Source organism: Haliotis asinina, chromosome 7 (genome assembly GCF_037392515.1).
Source record: "Haliotis asinina isolate JCU_RB_2024 chromosome 7, JCU_Hal_asi_v2, whole genome shotgun sequence".
NCBI lineage: Eukaryota > Metazoa > Mollusca > Gastropoda > Lepetellida > Haliotidae > Haliotis > Haliotis asinina.
Genome location: NC_090286.1, coordinates 29,220,307 through 29,243,999, shown reverse-complemented (window position 1 = coordinate 29,243,999; position 23,693 = coordinate 29,220,307). Strand labels below are relative to the sequence as shown.

The window sequence follows — 23,693 nt, the reverse complement described above, 5'->3', positions numbered from 1 at the left end:
GAAATGCATTATCTGTATAGGTAATCTTGAATGTTGGAGTGTTGTATTTGTATGGTCTTGTCAGTGTCCAATCAACATCATTATCTGACAGTGCACCCTGCCTTCAAAATGTGGATAAATCAATAATTGTCCAGGTCATAGTGCACAGTAATCTCAGCACAATGCTTGTAACATCCATACTCTAACTTAGCTGTTATACGAGGGTTGGCTGAAAAGTTCTCAGCCTGAGTGGTTTTTCCCCACCAGGTAGAGACAGGTGTTTGCCACCAATGAGGAAAATCATTTAGTGAATCATAGACACAAGAACTACAAACGTACTAATAGTTTTATCTCAACTACAGCTCTTTTGGTAAACCTACCCTCTGAAATCATCAGAAATGGACAAAACTGAATACAGGGCAGTCATCAAGTACTTGCAAAAGAAAGGGATGTCCCCAACACAGATACATGCTGACATGGTCTCCACTCTAGGGGATGATGCTCCTTCATTTTCCATGGTAAAGAAGTGGGCTGCAGAATTTAAGCGTGGCAAAGCCTTGATGATGACCCACGCTCAGGAAGGCCTTCAACAGCAACCACTCCAGAAAACATCACGCGAGTGCTCGATATGTTGATGGATGATCGACGATTGACTACTCGACGATTGACTACTCGACATATTGCTAGTGTAGTGGACATCTCTCATGGGAGGGTTGAGCATATTATCACCAACGAATTAGGAATGACTAAAGTTTCTGCAAGATGGGTGCCAAAGCTCTTGACAGCAGAACAGAAACGTGTCAGGTTCCAGACGTCCCTTGACAATTTGCGTCGTTTTGAAGCAGATCCCGATGATTTTGTGGCACGATTTGTAACCATGGATGAGACCTGGATACATCACTTTCAACCAGAAACAAAATTACAGTCAAAACAGTGGAAGCATCCTGATTCACCAGCTCCGAAAAAAGCCAAAACTGTTCCTTCAGCTGGAAAGGTGATGGCATCAGTCTTTTGGGATTCCAGGGGTATTCTGCTCATTGATTATCTTGAAAAAGGTCAAACTATCAACGGCAGATACTATGCTGATCTACTGAACCAGTTGCGAGAAGCAATCAAAGCCAAACGACGAGGGATGATCACTAAAGGTGTCCTCTTCCACCAAGACAATGCGCCTGTTCACAAATCGGTGGTGGCCATGTCAACAATCCGCGATTGTGGCTTTGAACTCATTGACCATCCTCCTTATTCACCTGATTTGGCTCCTTCTGACTTCCACCTGTTCCCCAAAATGAAAAAGGAACTCGCCGGTCGCCATTTTGCAAGTAATGATGATGTCATTTCCGCTGTGACTGATTTTTTTAGGGTAGCTGAAGAAGATTTCTTCCTGATCGGGATTCGGGCCTTGCAGCATCGCTGCCAAAAGTGTGTGAACTTGGAAAGGGACTATGTAGAAAAATAAATTACAAACGTGGACTTTGTAACTTCTTTTCACAGTGAGGCTTAGAACTTTTCAGCCAACCCTCATATGTTCATATCATCAAAATCATTTTGTGCATGTGGACCCTGGGGTTAAGTGAATCTGCACATAAGAACTATTTTATGTAAATCAGCAGTGAACAATTTTCAAATGTAGATATAATGCATGCAATCATTTTCCAGATCAAAAAGGATTTTCAAGACAGTTTGCTTCAGGGTATCTGATCGGTGAAGTGCTGAATAAGTATCAACTTCAAGATGATTTTGACCAGTTTTCCCAGAGCAAGTACGTAATCTTCTGTTACATTCTTCACAATCAAAGTTTGTGGAGCTAGACCAGAATTTGGGTTTATTTTGTAGATTGTAATGGTAATATTTACGTTTAGGAAAGTTAATGAGACTATTGAAAGTTTGTGTTGCATCAGACAAGCCACTTAGTCTCAGACTTAAGTCCCCTGAATTAGTACTTTACTAACGACAGCTTTTTAAATTTCTGATAGCATAATACATTTACTGATATTTCTCTTCAAAATTGTGCAATTATCCAGTCTCTCTTTATTCTTATATTCTTCATGTGCTTGAGTTCTAGTGTCAGGTATATATATATGAGTTCACAAAATGTTCCAGGACAGCTGATTCGAAGCTCAATAACTTCACTCGGATTGAACCCGTCTTGCATCTGCTTGGCATCCCATTTGACACGAATGTGGCCCGGGATATCATGACAGAACGTCACAGTGTGGCAACACGAGTCATGTACCAGCTGTACATAGCACTGAATAATAAAAAGAAAGCCAATTTGACAGGTGTTGCCATGGAAACCATGAGACCTGCAGCTCCAGCCAAACTAAATGCTGTTGAGACCGAAATATACAAACAGGTATTTCATCCCCACAGACTTCTTAGCATAATGGCCCAATAAGTGCAGGAAACAATCTTCTTCCATTCTCCTGACCAATAATCAATAAATGTCAATTCATGAAGTCATCCCTACAGGAGCAGGGCTTCGCTCAACAATGGCAAAGCAATAAATAGTAATTGCCAGCAAGCCCTCCCTAATGAGGTAATCATCACCTCAGCAATTGTCATGGGGTTTATTTCTGAGCCTATTCCCTGGCTGTGTGAGTTATCTCCCTTGTATCTTGTTGGCTGGTGTTTCCCAGCAACAAGGGATGGCACCTCAGACAGGTAGTGTTGCACAATGTGAGACTGATTAGATTATGAATTAATAAGTATTATTGATTAAAGTCTCCTTTATCCTGGGGCTTGGAATGTTGGCTGCACAAAACTTGCCCTGGTAGGACATACTGAGAACACTATTTCCTGTAGTCGTTACCAAGTAGAGAAATGTCATAGGAAAGCGTCATTGTACATAGTGATGATTATTAATACTTTTATAATGTTCTGTTTTGTAGAGTGGTAGCTATGTAAATGTCCCAAAATGTTCAAAAGTTGCATTATATTTGGTCATATTCTCAGATGCCAGAAGCCTGTGCGTTGACCTGCAAGAAGATGTTATGAATTCTAGCTCTTTTCATATTTTAACATAATAATGACAGGGGTGTGAAGTGGCATTGTTTGTTGAATGGCAATGTCAGTTTTATAAGTATAGTTATGATACATGGACTAGCAGGTGACTAGTGACAGATATATCTTATCTGTTCTTGACATACTTTCTTTTCTTTTGTTGAGGTTTGTATGTGTTTGTTCATATATATGTCTAATGTTTTATTTCTAATACAGCGTCTCAAACATGCAACCCCTCGACAAACTGACTTGAACCTGGAGGCACTAGTGAATCGTTTCCATGAAAAGCAGATTGAGATGGAAAAGACTGCATTCAAAGAACGTTTCATGGAACAGGAACGCATTCTGCAGGAACAGCAACAACAGCGACAAGCACTGTTGGAGAGGTCACGGCAGCTTAAGGCTAAACAAAGCGAGATGGTGGCCAAAATTCAGTGAGTATAATTGAAATAAAAGTGTTGAAATAAAAGAGAAAAGCAGGATTAGTGTCTTTGCAGTACATTGGTGTTTTTTCATTGTAATTTTATTTTGTGCGTTTGATTGTTCAGTGATAGTGATTGAGGTGCTTCTTACAACCAAGCTCACAGGTCTAATTGGTAAAGGTTGAGAGCAGCCTCCCTTATGTTATTAAAACATGACAGTATGTTTAAACCGCGGATCCTTTTAATGTTAATGTCATACAGATAATGCAAAATTTTCTTATTCAATGTATATTTGCATAGAATATACAAAATCATGCTATCTTGTAACCCTGTCATTACAGAGCAGCTACAGTTGAGATTCCCAAGCCACCTGCTAATCGGACAGGTAAAGCACTGCAACTGAGGAGAGATGCAAAGCGGAGAAGAGAAGCTCAGGTAGGCAGTTTTTTGCTGAAGAATTAACATGCAGGTATCATACGCAAGTAGAAATTAATTCAAAAGTTTGTCCCTTTTATCTTTGTCAGCCTTGTAGTTTTCTCTGGTTTCAGAAAACTGCTAAACGACCTTGACTTGTACAGAGAGCATATACCGATATATGGTCTCTGGCTTCCATCATTTTTTTTTATAATCCTGCTGTAAAGTTGACATGATATTGCTAGAAAAGTCATCAATGCAGCATTTGACAAAACTCACTCACTCCAATCTTCCTCTATTCATCGTGATTATTCCATGTGTTTTACCTGTGCAGGAGGCCATGTCATCCATTGCTATGTTTGAGGAGAAGATGAAGACCATTCTGCCTCCATCAAAACTTGATGACACCAGGTAAATATCCAGATGAACGCTCAGTGTCTGACACTATATAATTAGGACAGAAACACACAATTCCTGACTGAAAAGGAGTCTTGGTGACATGTGAAATTCAGAGGACACTTGAACTTATGGAAAAATCTATACCATTTAATGCTTTTGCACAGCATATTTGTTATCATGCTTTTTCAAACTATTTTCTTTCCTTCATAAATATATTGTGAATTTCAAAGAAATCAATTTCAGTCCTTTTGTGATGGTTGTGAAGGTGTTAAGGTGACACAGTCTTTCCTTCAGACAAATGACTTCCTCTCTTCCAGTGAATCCTTTGATGTGGCCTACCAAGTGAGCCGAGAGGATGACAAGTTGCACATTGAACCAATCGAGTTGATCAAGCCAGCCTCCAATGATGACTACATTGGCAAGATAAGGAAGAGACTGCATGAGGACTCAAATGCTCGCCAGGAGCGAGAGAAGCGACGCAGGAAAGTCCTGGTGGATCAGATGAAGTCACATGAGTCACAGGAGGTTCGCAGCTGGCATCATTCATTGTAATATTTTGTATTGAAGCAAAGTTGTCAGCTCTGTAAATAAATTTGGATTTGAGGTTAGAATGGGTTACTGAATCTATGCTTGTAATACAAGGCAACTTCATTGCTCTGAATTGGTGATTTCATTGACTGTGTATTGTCAGCACCTGACTGCATAGAAGTTTGTTCATAGCTTCAATCAGTGGTTTTCCTGGTTCAGACCTGACAATATAGTTGCAAGATTTGTCAAGTATGATGAAAATAAACAAAATGAGTATACTGGGAAGACCCTATGCCTCACATTTACGTGAAGGAAACAGATATTTTATTGCTATCACATGCTTTTGACTACAACAATAGCTCATGTTGAATTGCAGTAGGTGGAGCTGATACGTGCCCACCCTGAGAGTATGAATTCAGATCCTTCATCAGAATCATTCCAAAATTATATATCTATTCATAGTGAGGTCTGTAGGTACATAGGGACAGTAAAATGATTTGAGATGGGGTGTTAGTCAGTGAAGGGGATCAGGTTGAAAATCTTATTGTTCAGGTTTGGCTTAAGTATATTCCTTAGGTTTGTTTTTACAAATGTTCCTACTTCCTACCAGGAAGCACGTCGCGAGGAAATGATGGTGAACCGACTGATGCGGCAGTCACAGCAAGAGAGACGCATCGCTGTGCAGCTGCTGCAAGCCAGGCATGAGAAGGAGGTGATCCGCAACAATCGCATCATTCGAGAGAAGCAGTACGAGGAACGGAGGCTCCGGGACTTTGAAGATGCTCTTGATAAAGAGGCTGTGAGTTTGAGTTTGAGTAGTGTCTTTTGGGATGGGAGACTGTTTGTATGATGGGGAATTTAGAAAAGAGATGATTCCTAACCATGTGTCTTGATAATATCTAATAATAAGACAATCTTTGAAAATGGATGGATGGAAAATGCATGGATGGATTATCTGTATGGATGTCCCAGTATGGAAGTTTATTATGATTTACTAAGTCTGAATGGCTCATAAATGGAAATATGGAGAAAATATACATTCATATCATGAAACTAACGGAATATCAGACTTCCCACAACATATGTACAGGCTACTTCCAGAAGAATGGGCCTATTTGTCTGAGGTGCTGCAGTTGCATTCCCTGGCATACTTGCATCCTTTGTGCGTAACAGAGACCAGATTGTGGGTTCAAATCCCTGTGTTCTACCTGAATTGTGTGTGTGTATCTTACACTCTCAATCACTCAAATCATTCAATCAATCACTCACTCACCCACTCAATCACTCACTCTGAATAAAAGACCTTCATGCACACTGTCCAAAATGTTTATATGACCAAACTTTGGTGTACAGGAACTGGCTCGACTGTCCAAGTTGGAGTACATGGAACAAACCAAGAAAGACAAGGAACTCCACGACAAGATCGCAGAACAAAGGGCAGCAGATCGCTACAAGAAACATTACGATATGTGCTCCGATGTCGTCAACCAGGTGGTTGATTTCGCCAGCAAGGTGGCGGAGTACAGAGAACTCACTAATGGGTAAGTGGAGCTTGAACCATAACAACCCTGGGAATCAATCCTGAGTAACAGTTTGAAGACTTCTTTGATTATTTGCAATTTGAGTTGTAGAAGAATACAAAGTTATTATTGGTGATGTTGGTCCTTTCTGAAATATTTTTAAATGATGTAACACATGTTGAAATCATCAAAGTCGTTGCTATTGGATTTTGACTACAATGAGTGAATGTCTCTTCATGCGACTGACAGCAACATACATAATCCCAGATACATATTAAATATTTCCTTATCCTGACTCATGATGAAAGCCCTCCCAGCCGCCCCTCTCAGGCATGCTGAATTCCAAAATTCTTGTGTCGGGCAGTTTTATTAGGAGAGAGTGACAAGCATGGTTAGTAGCGTGACTGTTTGGGCAGGAAAAGGGAGGCTTCCGGTGGGTGAGTGTATTTTACGTCGGCTTCTGTTAGAAGGTAACTTTAAGGGATTTCAGGTATTCCACTACCTTTCCCACGGAGGAGGACATAAGCAATTAAGCATGAGTCAGGATAAGTATAAAATATCAATTTTATTCAGAAAATTACATTATCTAGGTGTCCTGTAAATAATCATGTTTAGATCAGACAAACTAGTGGCTGATTGTATGAGCACCAATCCACACCACTGAATAGGACGACAAAAATAAATAACCACTCCATAACCTTCTGTGTATGTCTGTTCTAAATATTTAATGAGATCCTGGGCACTATTCAATCCTTAACCCCACAATAAGTCTCAGTGTAAAAGATCTTAGGTTACTGTTAAATTAACAGGATATATGAGATTTGAAGAGACTGGTTATATAGGACAAAGCTGAAATGAAGACAGTATTTTAAGAGACATGTGTTCACCAAACCGACTCATTCTTCCATGCCTCCAGTTTGCTACCTCCCAAGCTGATGCGAGAATGGACAGCAGTGTTTGTGGCAGGCCAGCCTTTGTTTGAGCCAAGTCCTGTGGTGGGAACAGAACCTACACCAGAACAGATCCTGGAGGAGGAGAGACAACAGCTGCTGGATGAGGGAGACTTCATGGAGTATAAGGTAATGCAGCTTGTGTTGTGTTCAGATCACCTGTTCCAAGGTGGTGGTGGGGTAGTCTTGTGGTTAGAGTGCTTGGGTGTCACCTCAAATGCCCAGGTTCAATTACCCATGGAGACCAAGACGTCACTTAAGTCCCCAGACACAGTAGGATGATAAACTGGCCAGGCAGTAGTCACATCAAAATGGCATATAGGTTTAGGAACCTAACTATCATTAGCTGAGACAGTGGTACAGTGGAATCTGTCTATTACAGACTGACTGTGACTGACTCATTTGTCTGGATTAGTTGACTTTTGTCTGTTGCCACAGACATGATGAGTTCACTGACATCCAGTGTGATTGCAAGGACAAATTTGCTAACAGTATATTGTCTTCTGCATCATCGTCTTCAGTTTCCTTGGCAATAGGAAATCCCCATTTTGGAAAGCATTTAAGAATTGCTGAATCAGTCCTCTCATGCCAGGCAATTTTGATCTGATGGATTGCATACAGTGCAGTCACAGTCTTGCACAGTTCACCAAAATCTTCACTGTCTTTGTTCGTAGGTAGCAATGGCTTGAGCATTCACTTTCCATATTGACCTTTGAAAGCATGGATGATCCCTTGATCTAATGGCTGCAAGAGATGTTGTGTTTGCTGGCAAAAAATTCATTTCAACCTTGCTTAAGTTAAATTTTGATTCATAGGAAAGAACATTGTCAATAAGCTCTTTGATTGCTCTTTGGTTATGACCTAATCATCAAATGTGATATTTCAACCAGTTCCCAACACTAGTTGTTACATCGTATGCATTTTTGTGTTTTTCTTGTAGAACATGATAGGAGAATGGCAGCCACCAGAAGGTTTGGAGATAACAGAACCTCCAAAGGATAATGCTGTGCTGGGTCACATTATACACAGGTTGTTCAACCTGGTGCACCCACCATCAGTAAGTCATCTGTTTATCTGTACGGAGTTATTAATTATGATATTTAATTTCATTGTTGTATCCATCTCGAAAGTTTCAGACATGTGAAAAGGAACAGGAAAATGATTTAGCTATTCGAATGGAAAGGAAAATTAATAACTTTAGCATGTGAGTGAATTTCTATGTGAGTTTCAGTATCAAGCTGTTTTATCTAGTTCTTATCTAGATTTAAGTCATTGGCAAGATGTACTATAACATGTGAGGAGAATTTGCTCCTAGCAGGGTGATAACCTAACCTGCTACAATGTGTAGATTGGCATCCCATCTAAAGGTGGTCAAAACCATATGATTTCTGATTTGTATCGGACTCACCAAGGTAACATTTTGTGCTGTACAGAAATGCTGTTTAAAGCTACATTAAACCGCAGTCATTCCTGTTACATAATCTGCCATCATTTCAGCCTCCTCCTCCACCACCAGAGTTCCCTCCCTTCCCAGTGCGAGCATGTGTTCTTGGCAAAGTTTTCAGTGGCAAAACGACCTGTGTCACCAAGCTTGCAGAAGGTTACTATCATGTTTTTTTTATTGATCCTTTGCTAGTGATAAAGGGGGCATAACACTAGTGCACTAGATTATGTCCGATGCCATATGGGTAATATGTTAATATATTTACACATGTCATTGTGTTTTCCTTAATCCTTTGCTAATTTAATACTGTTGCTCACCTCACTGTTTCATCTGTACTCCACAAGAATATTATGCTGAAGGTGTTGCTTACATCATTTTACTTGTTATTTCACTGATCATAGGATTAGCTCTGGGTTAGAAATGATCTTCAGTAACCCATGCTCGTTTTGATAAGACACTAATGGTCGGTTTGTCAGACCCTCTAACTTGGTTAACATGTCATCGCATCCCAGTTGCATAGGTTGATGCTCGTGATGTTGATCACTGGATCAATTAGTCCAGACTATTATTTACAGACTGCCACAATATAGCTGGAATGTATGTTATGGTAGGTCACCAAGTATTTCCTGATTATGTCATGTGGAATATTATTCTGTAGCACAGAACTTACTATATCCTTTTTAGTTAATCAGTAATATAATATTGTAGATCACCATACTGTTTTCTTCCTCAGAACACCGCCTGCAAGTGTTGATTGTAGATGAGCTGGTTGACGAGGCTGTGGAGGCTCACAAGGCAGGGGAGACAATACAGCTACCTCCTGTGAGTTAACATTCCTTTGTTTGGAGGATTTTACTGTCCAGTCTTCAGTCCATGGGAATGTTCTTTAAATAAGATTGTTGTATTCTAAATGAAGTTACATTCAATATTCAAACAAACATGGTTCCTGTATTGCATATGCAACCTATTGTGCAGATACCTTGTGTTTTGGGGGAATATTTTAAGATGTTTTTATAGGATTTATTATATAGGGCACACATCCATACAACTAGTATATTTGGAAATCACTCCCAATGGCACATCATGTTGTCATTCTCAACTCCCTGGGGATCATGCTATTCTTGCAGCCACTAAGTGCACCAAGTTATTGCGGCTTTCCGATCCATACAAGTTACCCATTCACAACTGGCTGGACATAGTCACAATGCTCTTCAGCAAATGTTGAACAACTGTTAGATGAAATAATAAGTGATAACTGTACATAATCTATGTCATGTTAATGGTGATTGGCAAACACAGCTATGGCATAAAAATGCCTAAGTTACATGTGTAATGATCTATGTTGATCCACATTTGCAGGAGGGAGATCCTGAGGAGAGGATAGATGACACTAGCAAAGACCAGGCGGCAGTTGGGGGTAAGACTATGATTTGTTGATTGTGAAACAGATAATAACATCGCTTATAAAGTATGAGACGCTAAACTCCTGAAAGACATGTTGAAATCATATGACATGACTCCCTTGTTCAACAGAAAGTGTCCACTAAAACAGCATTCTCTGCTACTTCATGAGTATAGAGTTTCTCATTTAACACTGTTACAATCCCATACACTTTTATACATGGGTTATCAGTGTCCTCAATATTGTCAGTGGAGATGTTACCAGGAAAATAGTGTCCAGTGTTTCTGTATGGTGCTTTTTGCTACAGACCCCGCTACAGCAAGCGCTACATCTCTGGATGCTGTTACCCAAGAGATGCCCACCCCACAGCCTGAAGGCAAGTCCTAATCCAACACATAGACTGCAGCCAGAAATAGCAGCAATATATCATCTATTACTATAAATAAGCCAGTCTCATTGATAAACCAAACCCATGACTTGACCCTTTGAATAAGTATCAAAATGGTTTCTTTCTATTGTTGTCAACAAACTAGCATGCTTATTTTACCTGATTCCATGAGCATACATCTTCATCTTACCTTGTTCACGAGGGTACACTTTTGCTCCAAATGAGATTTGACACCAAATGTTTCCTTATCCTGACTAAAGCTTATTATGCTTATCTCCTCCCTCTATGTGGAGATAGTGGAACACTTGAAGTTCCCTTCAACCTGAAGTGAATGTACAATACACTCACCCAGTGGAAGCCTCCCTTTCCCGCCAATAAAGTCACGTGATCAGCCATGCTTGTCACTCTTTTCCTTCAACATCCATGGACCACTGTTTATAGTAACGTCAGTGAATACATGTGAGAAATATTCCTATTTCACCTCATTTCATACGCATACAACATCCACGCACCATGTTCATGAGGGTCTGTTTTACCTTTGTGATTATATATATTTTGCAAGTATACCACAAAACCTGTCATCAAAATCACACAATTTTACAGGCAGCCATCCAAAACTGGAATGTTGCTGTAGGAGGGCATTACACAACAAAAAAATGAATGTTGCAGGTCATCAGTATGAGATAATCTTTTGCTGTCTCTTATTTTCCTCACGTGAAAGATGCTAAAATGGCAAAATTCTGATGAAATTCTCTTTCTAAATTAGGTGTTCAATCCACCCCATCTGGTGATGTCCCGGCAGCAGACAAACCAACCCCTGTGGAGGAACCAACAGAAAAGCCATCTGATATCCCCCTGACAGAATCCCAGTCTGATATAACAAAACCTGCTCCCAAGAGGTCGTCCAGCAAGACGAAAGAACCTGGGCCACCAAAGCCTCAAGTGAGTTTGGTTGTCTTTTTTGTAGATCATTTTAGGGGTATTTTCGGATATTTGTCTTTTTGCCAATGGACAGCAATATCACAGCTTCATATGGTGAATCCTGTATATTCTCAACTCCTTCTTCTCCAAGTAATTGATCCAGTATGGAATATTTTCATTACCTCTGTCATATGATGATTGGTGTTCTGGTAATGTATGGATCTAGATTGTGTCTTGTGCATGGTTTATTACCAAATTGTGTAATGCTCCATATAAATCAGTTAAGCTGGTCTATAAAGGTTACAGACTGAATAAGTTTTAAATTAAATGTAACAATTTAAAAAGTTTCATCTTTTTTGTTCAGCCTAGTGCCCGAGCAAAGCTAGGAGCCAAAGCCCTGAAGTATTTGAAGCGGGGCAAGCCAGTAGATGATCAGGTCATAGTGGATGTACTGGTCGAGGTCATCAGGTCAGTAGAAAATAGATTCAGCCCTCTGCCTGTTTGTACATGCATAGATTTTGTTTGAAACTCAAAATAGGCGCCCAGCCACTATTTCTTTGTCATTGGTTTTAGTGTATAACACGTCACAATTTAATTCTGGACTCACAAAAGTCCAGAAACTCTCAGCACTGTAGCCACTCTCTCACAGGGGATTTCGCAGAATTAAACAGGCAGCTGTTATGTATATGTGCTAGGCACGCCCATGGGCGAACAGTGGCCAATGGGTAGACCCATGGGCAGGCCCATGGGCGAAAGTGTTTAATTTCATCCAGAATAAATGTTTTGGAGGTTGTAAATGAATGAAAAAATGTTAATAAGTATCATGACACAAATTTCAGCTTGTTGTGACTTGACTCTGCTAACTGACAGCGATTTTTAAAAATCTCGCCCATGGGTGAAAAACATATTGGCCCATGGACGAGAATAATTAATTTCATTGAAACTACATGTTTTCTTTTCCAGGCTTTGCAGTTTTTCAATAAATGAACGTGTATTTATTATTGTCTTGACACGAAATTAAGCTTAGTTTGACTTAATTCGGCTAATTAAAAGTGATTTTTCAAAAAAACATTTTGGCCCATGGGTGAGAATATTTCCTTTTATCCCAAACACATCTTTTCCAATATTTGGAGGATGTAAGTGAATGAAAGTACATTTATGAGTATCATGACAGAAATTTCAACTCATTTTGACTTAATTCCTCTAAATGAGAGCAATTTTGAAAACTCTCGTCCATGGGAGAAAGACAGTTTGGCCCATGGGCGAGAATATTTGCCTTCACTCAAAATACATCTTTTCCTGTGGCTTGGAGGTTGTAAATGAATTAGGATATATTTATGAGTATCATGGCACAAAATCCAACTCATTATGACTTAATTCTGCTAATTGAGACCGAGTTTCAAAAACATATCGCCCATGGGCGAAAAACATTGGGCCAGTGAGCGAAAATATTTCCTTTTCACTCCAAATACATCTTTTCTAATGTTTTGGAGGATGTAAATGAATGAAAGTGCCAATATGAGTATCATGACACAAAATTCAACTGATTTTGACTTACTTTTGCGAGTTCAGTAAGATTTTTAAAAAATATGCCAGAATAATTACTTTTACTCAAAATACATCGTTTCCTGTGTTTTGGAGGTTGTAAATGAATGAGGATATATTTGTAAGTATCATGACACAAAATTCAACTCATTTTGACTTAATTCTGCTAATTTGTAACAAGTACAAGAATCTGGACTTCCACTTAAATTTTCATAGTTTTTTTTATTCTCTTGGGGGTTGTAAATTTATAAATGAAAGTGTGTTTATAAGTATCATGACCAAAAAAATGAAATCATTCTGGTCTTAATTCGACTAATCTCGCTCGTGGACGAAAATATTTTCGTTTGCTTGTTTTCTTTATTTTGCAAACATGTGGTTTAAAAATAGATGAAATTCTAATGACAATTCAGTTTAATTGCGTGAGTTTAGTTTTATGCAATATCCCAGGAATATGGCGGCGGTTTCTAGATAATCGAGTTTGGATCAGACAATCCAGTGATCAACAGCATGAGCATCTACCTGCACAATTGGGAACTGATGACATGTGTCAGCAAACGTCAGCGAGCCTGACCACCCCGTCCCGTTAGTCACCTCTTACGACAAGCATAGTCGCCTTTTATGGCAAGCATGGGTTGTTGAAGCCCTCTTCTACTCCAGATCTTCACGGGTCCCGAACACAGAGCAACATATACAGTACACTTAGAATACTAAGCCTTGAGATTCTTTTGAATTTAGGTATTCAACCTATATCTATGAAGTTGAAGTTATTTGTGAAAGCCCTAACCAAGAGTGACCAAACTCCAGTGACTATGCTGGGACACATTAATAAACGGTGTTGTGAGATCTTTAAACTGTATTGAAATATGTCTTGTCAATTCCACTGACATTCGCCAAATGTACCTACCTAGTAGTTTTAAGTGTACCTACCCAGTTTAGCATGTTTCGTTTTAATAGTGTGGTCTCCATTTTTAGTAATTCCCGTTTGCCAGTCCCGGCTTTTCTTCGTCCGAGGTTTTATGGGGTATTCTCCTATTTGTCAGACCAGAAATAATCTACAACAGGGATAGGTCACGCGCTTGTTTTCTTTACTATTTGTACTAATTAGTATGCGCCTCCTCATGCTCCAATGCACACAGTGACCTGATTCGTCTCCATCCCAACTTAGGCTGCGTTTAACAGTACTTCAGCGTTTAACAGTACTGTATCAGTCGAAATCTTACAATGAATGAATGAATGAATAGCAAGAAGTATATGTGAATGAATGAAAGAAATGATAAAAGAAAGAAGTACATATGTGAATGAATGAGAAAGATATAATAAAAGAAAGAAGTACATATGTGAATGAATGAAAGAATAAAAACATGCTAAAGAACGCAAAACTATCGTTAGATCACATGTGTTAACATCAGCTTGTTATTGTCTCCCTGGTCAGACGTAACAATTGTCAGACAGGCTAAAACAACAAACTATCTGGTTGACTGCACAGCTGCCTGTTGACGTAGTATACCCACATCACCTACTTTTCCTGCGTATCCTTCATCTACATCACCACCCTTAATATATTGAGCAGAGAGCACAGAAGGCTCTATAGTTGTAACCACTGAACCGTGGCGTCTCTCTGCTCCCAAGTTCCCAAGTGGGGGTGTCCTTCTCTACCTATTCCATTAATCTTTAAAACATCTAACAAGCTCAACGCATGCATTTTTTTACTCAAATGTGATGTTATACATATCATAAGAGTATTTTTATGTATTATTCAGTTGATAAATTATTATTTCATGATACATATATGTACAATATTTTGCTTCGATTCTGTAACTACCCACATTATGACATTGAGACCATTCTGATTTATCGAGTAAAATACGATTGTATAGTTTTGAGTTTGAATCTTGGCATATTTTACTGGTTTGCCACTTTTGCACTCTGCCCTTTTAAAGGGGGCGTGCATATTTTGGTGGTTTTTAGTATTCCACCTATTCATTTGGATTTATTAATTTATTTGTTTTTGTTTTGTTTTGTTTTTTACTGCTAGTGGGCCTGTTAGTCTGCTTTGATAACTGTAAATTTATTCTGACGTTTGACGAGCGGAACATGAAGTGTTGTTATCATGTATGTTATGTAATTATATTATTGGTATGGAGCGGCATTGATATGTATGTTTATGCTTGCCAATCCAGTCCCGATTACTTGAGGAGATTAGTTTAAACTATAGATTACCGTATCCATACTATTAATGTGTAATCATTATATCGGGCTATGAGGAATACGTAATGTAATCAAGATTGACTTTACGTTTACTTTTCTATTTTTTAAATAAATTTTCACTATTTTTGCTACACTCGAAAAGATTTACTTTGGCTTTCGTGATTATGGTCTCTAAGTATTTTAGAAATTATGTTGTTGAGACAACTAGAACTGTTGATCTGCAGTCTTTAAAATTCATTTTCACGAGATATATTCTCCCTTTTTACCAGTTCTCAAAATGAACATATAGCTGTTTACACAAAGGTAACTGAAGTTGTTAAAATGATCCTGAAAACTGTCATTTTCAACATTCACCTTGCAAGCAATTTTATCAAGAAACTAAATAACTCATTACCAATGGAAGGAGTGAACTGAAAGCCCATTTTATTAACTGAAGTCACTGATTGAACTCGCTAACATCGATTCACTTACATTCTGGTACACGTGTCTTATTTCGTTTCCTGAGGACACACATTTTACTTTTTTTATAGAAAATCCGTGTCTAATCCCTTAAAACAACACCGTTGTCACTACACCAAACGATTTTGACCTCGACCTAAAACAAAGGTTTAACTTACAGGACTACCTGTAAGATATCCCTTTCCTGATAACGAGTTTAACAGCTACGCCGAAATGCTGCTTACCTTATAAGAAGTTGTATATCCTTAGAACTTTCGTGCTTTTTTTCCAAATGATCATGACCTGAACAGATATTACTTTGTCAAAGATTTCATGAGTGATTTTCAAGTTCTAATCCACACACTGATTTCCACTTTTTCATCATTTTGACTTTTATCTCAGTTTGTTGAGTATCTCAGCATAACTCGCAAAGACAGTGGAAACAGAGCGGAACGATGACGCTTTCTGTTTCTTCCGCGTTCACTTACGTAATTTCCGCAAAGCGTCTACGACAATTTGCACCGAAAGTCATGTCTCGTCCGCTGGTTTGTTTATTGGAGTAAAACAACTGCCGCTTTCAAGTGTATTTTACTTGTCATATACAAAATTCATCCATGGATCACATTAGGTCATTAGGGGACACCAGCTTTGAAATGAACAGGTGTTCGTGAGTGTATATGGATGAAAAAGACTGATTGCGCAAGACGCGCAGCCAAATATCTCACATTCAAAGGAAATCTCGAATTGATTGTTTTATAAGGCGTCGAGCTGACCAGTTGGTTTTGATGTTGTGTATAAACCTCCTTTGCAAGAACTTTGTCAAGCATACCTGCTTTGTCCTTTTGCAAGACCTGCACATATTAGTGTTTGAAAGACATTGACATTTATGTGCATGTGCTCTGGAAAACCTTGTCCGGCACGACATTCCTTCCAATTTAGTTATTGTGTGCATGCTGCATTTCCATTTTGGAAATGTGCTTAAAACATATTTTGATTCTCAAAGAATGTGGTTCGTTTAGCAAGTAAAATATTGCTTTGATTAACACTTCACCAGTACTATGCAATATTACAGAATACACAAAACCAGATACACAAACACGACAAATTATAGCATTGTGATTAGGGGTATATGGGGTTATAGGAGTCCCTTTTTATCCACCGAGACAAGTCCTACACGCCCTGGTGGGGTGTGGATTCGGGGGAGGGGGTAACGGAGGAGATGACCAAGACACACGTACTCCATACGCTATCATGGTCTTCCTTACTGCTTGAAGATCGACCTTTTCTCACTGTGGTCTATGATGACTTCGGTGAAGAACTTATTCACTGTGAAAACCAGAAAATAGTTGAATCCGTCCATGATTGTATCACAAAACACAAAGCTTGATTTTTAATTTTTTAACAGGAAACTAATTAACTTGTCAAAAACCTTCTCACAAATGTTCAGTGTTTCTACAAAGAGCTAGTCAGACACAACAAACTATAACTCTATTTTTCATGTTTACTTATATGATAGTTGTATTTTATGTAATGATATGTATGCATATGTTATTATATGATAGTTCATATGGATGACGACACATGCTTCATTTATATTTTGTATTATATGCTGTATGGGTGAGGTACTGTTCCAAAACACACAAATATACAACAACATGGAGATGTGTGGCGAAAATAGAGACATATGGAGAACAGCAATGTCATAACTGAACAGAAATCATTCCCTCTATTGGTGAAGGCCGTGTGGGATTAGTTAAACAAAGAAATCTAGTCGACCATGTCTCCTAATCCTCTTACTCCTTAAACAAACGACTTGCCTGGGCTGTCTAAAATTGAATTGAAATTTTTGTAAAATCGATGTTTCGGTATTACGTGAGGAGATAATCAGGTGTCAACACTATGGCGTTCGACGTTCCGGACATGAAGGAAAACCAAATACGTTATAAAGTACAGTAATGTGGTCACTATGAGCGAGGCAGACGGTCTGATGAGCACAGCTCATTACGGAAATCTCTTGTCTTTGGAGCTGCTCGTTGAGACGCTGAAGCCTTCTGTCAAGTTCTTCTTTATTCTTTATTGTGGCCACTGTGTCACAATATGCTGTTTACAATGCTCACAGACCCTCGATTCACGATGACGCCAACTTTCTCGACTACTGTTCGTGCGACAACTATCTTTCAGGAATTGGTTCCACAGCTCATTCTTTCACCGATGTCTTTGTGTATGTGTTTTAGCTCGTTAATTAGCGTAGAGACGAGTCTTCTGCTATTCTCGGGCACAAGTTCTCCAAGGCAGTCGACGCTCCGGGTGTCATTAGAACAGTGTTGAGCACTGTCACACTCCACTGCTTTTCGACAGTCCTGTTGTGTATTTGATAAAACAATCGACAATCCGGGTGTGAACCAAAAGAGGATACCACCTTTCTCATCGGTGGATGAAATGGGATGAAGAAAACCCGCATACTCTTCATGACATTGCTACACCGTATTTACCATAACGAATGTTTAAATATCACTTTATGTAAATAAAGCATCAAAACAAGCTGGAACCATGTATTATATTAAGATGGTACTAACTATACTCGATTCGAACCACTGCTTTACACTTCACTGACTGCCGTGGATGCAGGCTTTTCCCACGTGGCGGGGTAAAACTTAATGATCTATTATCCCTCGCAAGGCCACGTGAACCAATCAGAAATGGACATTCTTAAATGGGGTAGGAGAAATGTGCCCTGTACGTTCTTATGAACCTTGATCTTTCAGGTACATTTCATCAGTTGTGTACAAATACTGGTCTAGAATAATGTTTCAAATACTTTAATACGTATTGATGCAGGGGCTCATTATATATGTTCTTGTTTACGTCCCGCTCGTCAAACGTCAGAATAAATTTACAGGTACCAAAGCAGACTCACTCGCTGGGCCACTAGCAATAAAAAAACCAAACAAAGCAAAAACAGATAAATCAATTAATTTAAACAAAAAGATGGAATACTAAAAACCACCTAAATATTAGCATGCATGCATCATTTAGAAAGATAGAGCGCTAAAGTGGCAAGATTCAAACTCAAAACTATTTAATCGTATTTTACTCGATAAATTAAAATGGTCTCAATGTCATAATGTGGGTAGTTACAGAATCAAAGCAAAATATTTTACATGTTTATGTACGATTTATTTAGCAAAGCCAGAAAAATCCCCGACAAACACGGCCGCTTCTCCTCAATGTGTGGGTTTGTGAGAGTGAGGGTACTCCCTACAAGGCTCACTCCCATTAGTAAACAAGGCGTCCTCCCATTTTATGTATTTTTAACTCGATAGGTACGGAAAATTAATTAGGCGATGTGGGTATGTCATGACAGGTTGATTTCTCAGGATTAGGTGAATTGGGTATGGTAGAGTCGATATACTATGATCATAGGGGATTTAGCAACCATGTTGGAGTGAAGGAATGACAAAACTCTGTGATAGATTAATGAGTGTCTTTTTTAAGCATTATGAAAATGGTAATGGTAAATTAACACAAAATGCCCTAAACCTGTCCAGCGTGTCATATATATAATTTATCAACTGAATAATACATAAAAATACTCTTATGATTATGTATAACATCACGTTTTAATAAAAAGATGCATGCGTTGAGCTTGTTAGATGTTTTAAGATTAATGGAATAGGTAGAGAAGGACACCCCCACTTGGGAACTTGGGAGCAGAGAAACGCCACGGTTCAGTGGTTACAGCTATAGGGCCTTCTATGCTCTCTGCTCAATATATTAAGGGTGGTGATGTAGATGAAGGATACGCAGGAAAAGTAGGTGATGTGGGTATACTACGTCAACAGGCAGCTGTGCAGTCAACCAGATAGTTTGTTGTTTTAGCCTGTCTGACAATTGTTACGTCTGACCAGGGAGACAATAACAAGCTGATGTTAACACATGTGATCTAACGATAGTTTTGCGTTCTTTTGGAAGGGATGACCGTGGTGTATCATTTATTCTTTCATTCATTCACATATGTACTTCTTTCTTTTATTATATCTTTCTCATTCATTCACATATGTACTTCTTTCTTTTATCATTTCTTTCATTCATTCATTCACATATACTTCTTGCTATTCATTCATTCATTGTAAGATTTCGACTGATACAGTAAACTGGCTGAAGTACTGTTAAACACAGCCTAAGTTGCGATGGAGACGAATCAGGTCACTGTGTGCAGTGGAGCATACTAATTAGTACAAATAGTAAAGAAAACAAGCGGGTGACCTACCCCTGTTGTAGATAATTTCTGGTCTGACAAATAGGAGAATACACCATAAAACCTCGGACGAAGAAAAGCCGGGACTGGCAAACGGGAATTACTAAAATGGAGACCACACTATTAAAACGAAACATGCTAAACTGGGTAGGTACACTTAAAACTACTAGGTAGGTACATTTGGCGAATGTCAGTGGAATTGGCAAGACATATTTCAATACAGTTTAAAGATCTCACAACACCGTTTATTAATGTGTCCCAGCATAGTCACTGGAGTTTGGTCACTCTTGGTTAGGGCTTTCACAAATAACTTCAACTTCATAGATATAGGTTGAATACCTAAATTCAAAAGAATCTCAAGGCTTAGTATTCTAAGTGTACTGTATATGTTGCTGGAAGTAAAGAGCTTCAACAGCCCATGCTTGCCATAAAAGGCGACTAACGGGATGGGGTGGTGAGGCTCATGTCATCAGTTCCCAATTGTGCAGGTAGATGCTCATGCTGTTGATCACTGGATTGTCTGATCCAAACTCGATTATCTAGAAACCGCCGCCATATTGCTGGGATATTACTGAGTGCGACATAAAACTAAACTCACGCAATTAAACTGAATTGTCATTAGAATTTCATCTATTTTTAAACCACATGTTTGCAAAATAAAGAAAACAAGCAAACGAAAATATTTTCGTCCACGAGCGAGATTAGTCGAATTAAGACCGTTAAGACGTTTTTTGAAACTCGGTCTCAATTAGCAGAATTAAGTCATAATGAGTTGGATTTTGTGCCATGATACTCATAAATATATCCTAATTCATTTACAACCTCCAAGCCACAGGAAAAGATGTATTTTGAGTGAAGGCAAATATTCTCGCCCATGGGCCAAACTGTCTTTCTCCCATGGACGAGAGTTTTCAAAATTGCTCTCATTTAGAGGAATTAAGTCAAAATGAGTTGAAATTTCTGTCATGATACTCATAAATGTACTTTCATTCATTTTCATCCTCCAAATATTGGAAAAGATGTGTTTGGGGTAAAAGGAAATATTCTCACCCATGGGCCAAAATGTTTTTCGCCCATGGGTGAGATTTTGTTAAATAGCTCTAAATTAACGGAATTAATTCAAAGTGAGTTGAATTTTGTGACATGATGCTTATGAACATACTTTCATCCATTCACAACCTCCAAAACATGGGAAAAGGTGTATTTTGAGTAAAAGTAAATATTCTCACCCATGGGCCAAATGGTTTTCGCCCATGGGCGAGACTTTTTGAAAAATCACTTTTAATTAGCCGAATTAAGTCAAACTAAGCTTAATTTCGTGTCAAGACAATAATAAATACACGTTCATTTATTGAAAAACTGCAAAGCCTGGAAAAGAAAACATGTAGTTTCAATGAAATTAATTATTCTCGTCCATGGGTCAATATGTTTTTCACCCATGGGCGAGATTTTTTAAAATCGCTGTCAGTTAGCAGAGTCAAGACACAACAGGCTGACATTTGTGTCATGATACTTATTAATATTTTTTCATTCATTTACAACCTCCAAAACATTTATTCTGGATGAAATTAAACACTTTCGCCCATGGGCCTGCCCATGGGTCTACCCATTGGCCACTGTTCGCCCATGGGCGTGCCCATGGGCGAGCGAGTTTAAATTTTGAGTTTTCGGAAAAAGTTTTTTTCATTTTTTCATCCCTAGCACATATACATAACAGCTGCCTGTTTAATTCTGCGAAATCCCTTGTGAGAGAGTGGCCACAGTGCTGAGAGTTTCTGGACTTTTGTGAGTCCAGAATTAAATTGTGACGTGTTGTATACATATAAAGTAAATGCAAAGAGTGGTTGCAGAAATCTAGCAGACCGAAGGTAGCAATCTTGCAGGTACCTTAGCAGGTCCGGTGTAACAAAAATATGGGGTTCCTCAATGCATCTTTTAGCATATCGCTGTTTAGGAAAGATATGATATTCAAGACGTTATCATTCTGACAAGTTTCATAAAGTGTTTCTAAGATGTAAAGTTACCGAATTAGTTTGGAGTTTAATAATATTTACATGTCTTTACAAAGTTAGGTCAGGTCTTTTCCTTTATCTCTAGACGAGTACCAGAGGGGACAGGCTGGGTCATCGATGGCTTCCCCCAGACCTACAACCAGGCCAAGATGCTGGAAAAGGCTCTCAGTGGCTTTGATGCTGCAGCCAAGGAGCAGAAAGATAAGCCCAAGGACAAGGCCAAAGCCCGCAAGTCCAGTCTTGTGCCTGACCCTCGCCCAGCTCCACCCCCTCCTGAGCCAGCCAGTGGGATTGATGTGGTCATCCATTTTGAGTTGTCAGATGACCTGTGTATGAAGAGAGCAGCTGGACGATACTGTAAGTTGGTATTGTACAATATGTATGGGCCACAGCAGTGTTTTCAATTGTTTTATTGATACAAAAAAATGCATATTTGGTGGTATTATTTTACTGTTTATGCAGACACATTTTTAAAAACTGTAACAAGTGCTCTTAAAATAGAGGTAGTCTCATTATCATGTCTTTATTTACACAGAACAGCCATAACAACAGCACTCATTTTGAGCATTATTCAGGCATTACAACTTGCAATAAATTTCTCCGAACAAATTTCATTTGGACGAAGTCTGGATCCTGCTTGGGAGATTTTTGAGAACAGGATAATCATAACCTGTTGGAAGCACATTCATGAACAGTGTAATGAAACAAGTTGGCATGAATCTACTACCAATACAGATGCTGTTCAGGCTGACAAGCAGTACCACCAGGAATTCAACCCACCACCAGAAGGCAGTGCTACAGGGATTGGCAAGGAGGAGAAGGTCATTCCGATAGAGGACGCGTCACATGATCAGGAACAAATACAGCAGCGGTAAGATCTAGATGGTTCCTGTCCCAAAAGCTGACAGCAGCATTTAACAAAAAAAGAACAAAGACACATTTCCTCTGGACTGTAATAAATTTTCTCAAAAGTTGCCTATGTTTACAATCTGTTGTTGCCTTTTCTGGGATTTGGGTTTAGAATTTTTACATAGCTCTTGACTGCTTGATTAATGGATCAGGTAACCAAACTCAGTGACTGGGCTATTGCATGTGATCATGTGACATGGCAGGACACATTGCCCATTGTGTTAATCACTGGTTTGTCTCATCAAGAGACAAATATTTGCAGCTCACATGATTCTGACCTGGTCCTTGATCTGTTCTAGGATCACAGGCTACCATGACTCGTGGCCCAAGTTAGAAAAATGGTTCACACGGTTCGGTACCCTGAAAAAGGTTGATGCTTCCGAGGGCCTGGAGACAGTGTTCCTGGAGGTAGAGAAGATTCTTGAGGATACTGTCAGTAAGGTAGGTGCACAGCCAGACTGCTGCAGTTAACCATAAAATTGAGCCATTGAAGAACAACATCTAAACAGATGTCCATTTGCCATTTGAAGAGGTTTGTCTTCAACAACAATGCTTGTAGTGAGGTTAATAACAAGATCAGGCTTGTTTATTTTGTAGATACATGTAATGGTATCCTAGTTGGGAAGATTAATACTAGTTATGTCAGATTTGTGTTTGGTAAGAATTTGAATTGTGTATTTATCCCACCTCAGATTCAAGGTAAAGATCAAGAGAGTTCAGCTCCCATTGAGACGGAGACCCCAGTTGTGGAAGAGAAGCCGCCAGAGCCAGTGAGTACACAATGTGAACAAAGTGAATGTTAAAGAAAAAACAAGTTCTATGTATAATCAACTTCTTTATTGCATTGATTGCAATAAAGATGTTGACTATCCACAGAACTTTGTTTTCTATCACCTATACCACTTCTAAAATGCCTATCTAAGAAGAGGTAATGTTGTTTTGCACCACAGTCA

General features: G+C 39.0%; 1 protein-coding gene across 2 annotated transcripts in view; it reads left to right on the top strand.

The window, feature by feature from the left end:
- Window positions 1-23,693, top strand: part of LOC137291073 (sperm flagellar protein 2-like) — a 47,189-nt gene that overhangs the window by 611 nt on the left and 22,885 nt on the right. For both annotated transcript variants that reach the window (XM_067822352.1, XM_067822351.1), the window contains exons 2-21: window positions 1,639-1,741; window positions 2,083-2,335; window positions 3,199-3,416; window positions 3,746-3,839; window positions 4,153-4,229; window positions 4,535-4,742; window positions 5,356-5,544; window positions 6,099-6,286; window positions 7,182-7,344; window positions 8,156-8,272; window positions 8,713-8,815; window positions 9,393-9,481; window positions 10,019-10,076; window positions 10,369-10,437; window positions 11,216-11,391; window positions 11,735-11,838; window positions 21,917-22,188; window positions 22,567-22,702; window positions 23,040-23,181; window positions 23,433-23,510. In XM_067822352.1, coding sequence (XP_067678453.1) covers window positions 1,639-1,741; window positions 2,083-2,335; window positions 3,199-3,416; window positions 3,746-3,839; window positions 4,153-4,229; window positions 4,535-4,742; window positions 5,356-5,544; window positions 6,099-6,286; window positions 7,182-7,344; window positions 8,156-8,272; window positions 8,713-8,815; window positions 9,393-9,481; window positions 10,019-10,076; window positions 10,369-10,437; window positions 11,216-11,391; window positions 11,735-11,838; window positions 21,917-22,188; window positions 22,567-22,702; window positions 23,040-23,181; window positions 23,433-23,510 — 2,837 coding nt within the window. The remainder of the gene's footprint in view (window positions 1-1,638; window positions 1,742-2,082; window positions 2,336-3,198; window positions 3,417-3,745; window positions 3,840-4,152; window positions 4,230-4,534; window positions 4,743-5,355; window positions 5,545-6,098; window positions 6,287-7,181; window positions 7,345-8,155; window positions 8,273-8,712; window positions 8,816-9,392; window positions 9,482-10,018; window positions 10,077-10,368; window positions 10,438-11,215; window positions 11,392-11,734; window positions 11,839-21,916; window positions 22,189-22,566; window positions 22,703-23,039; window positions 23,182-23,432; window positions 23,511-23,693) is intronic.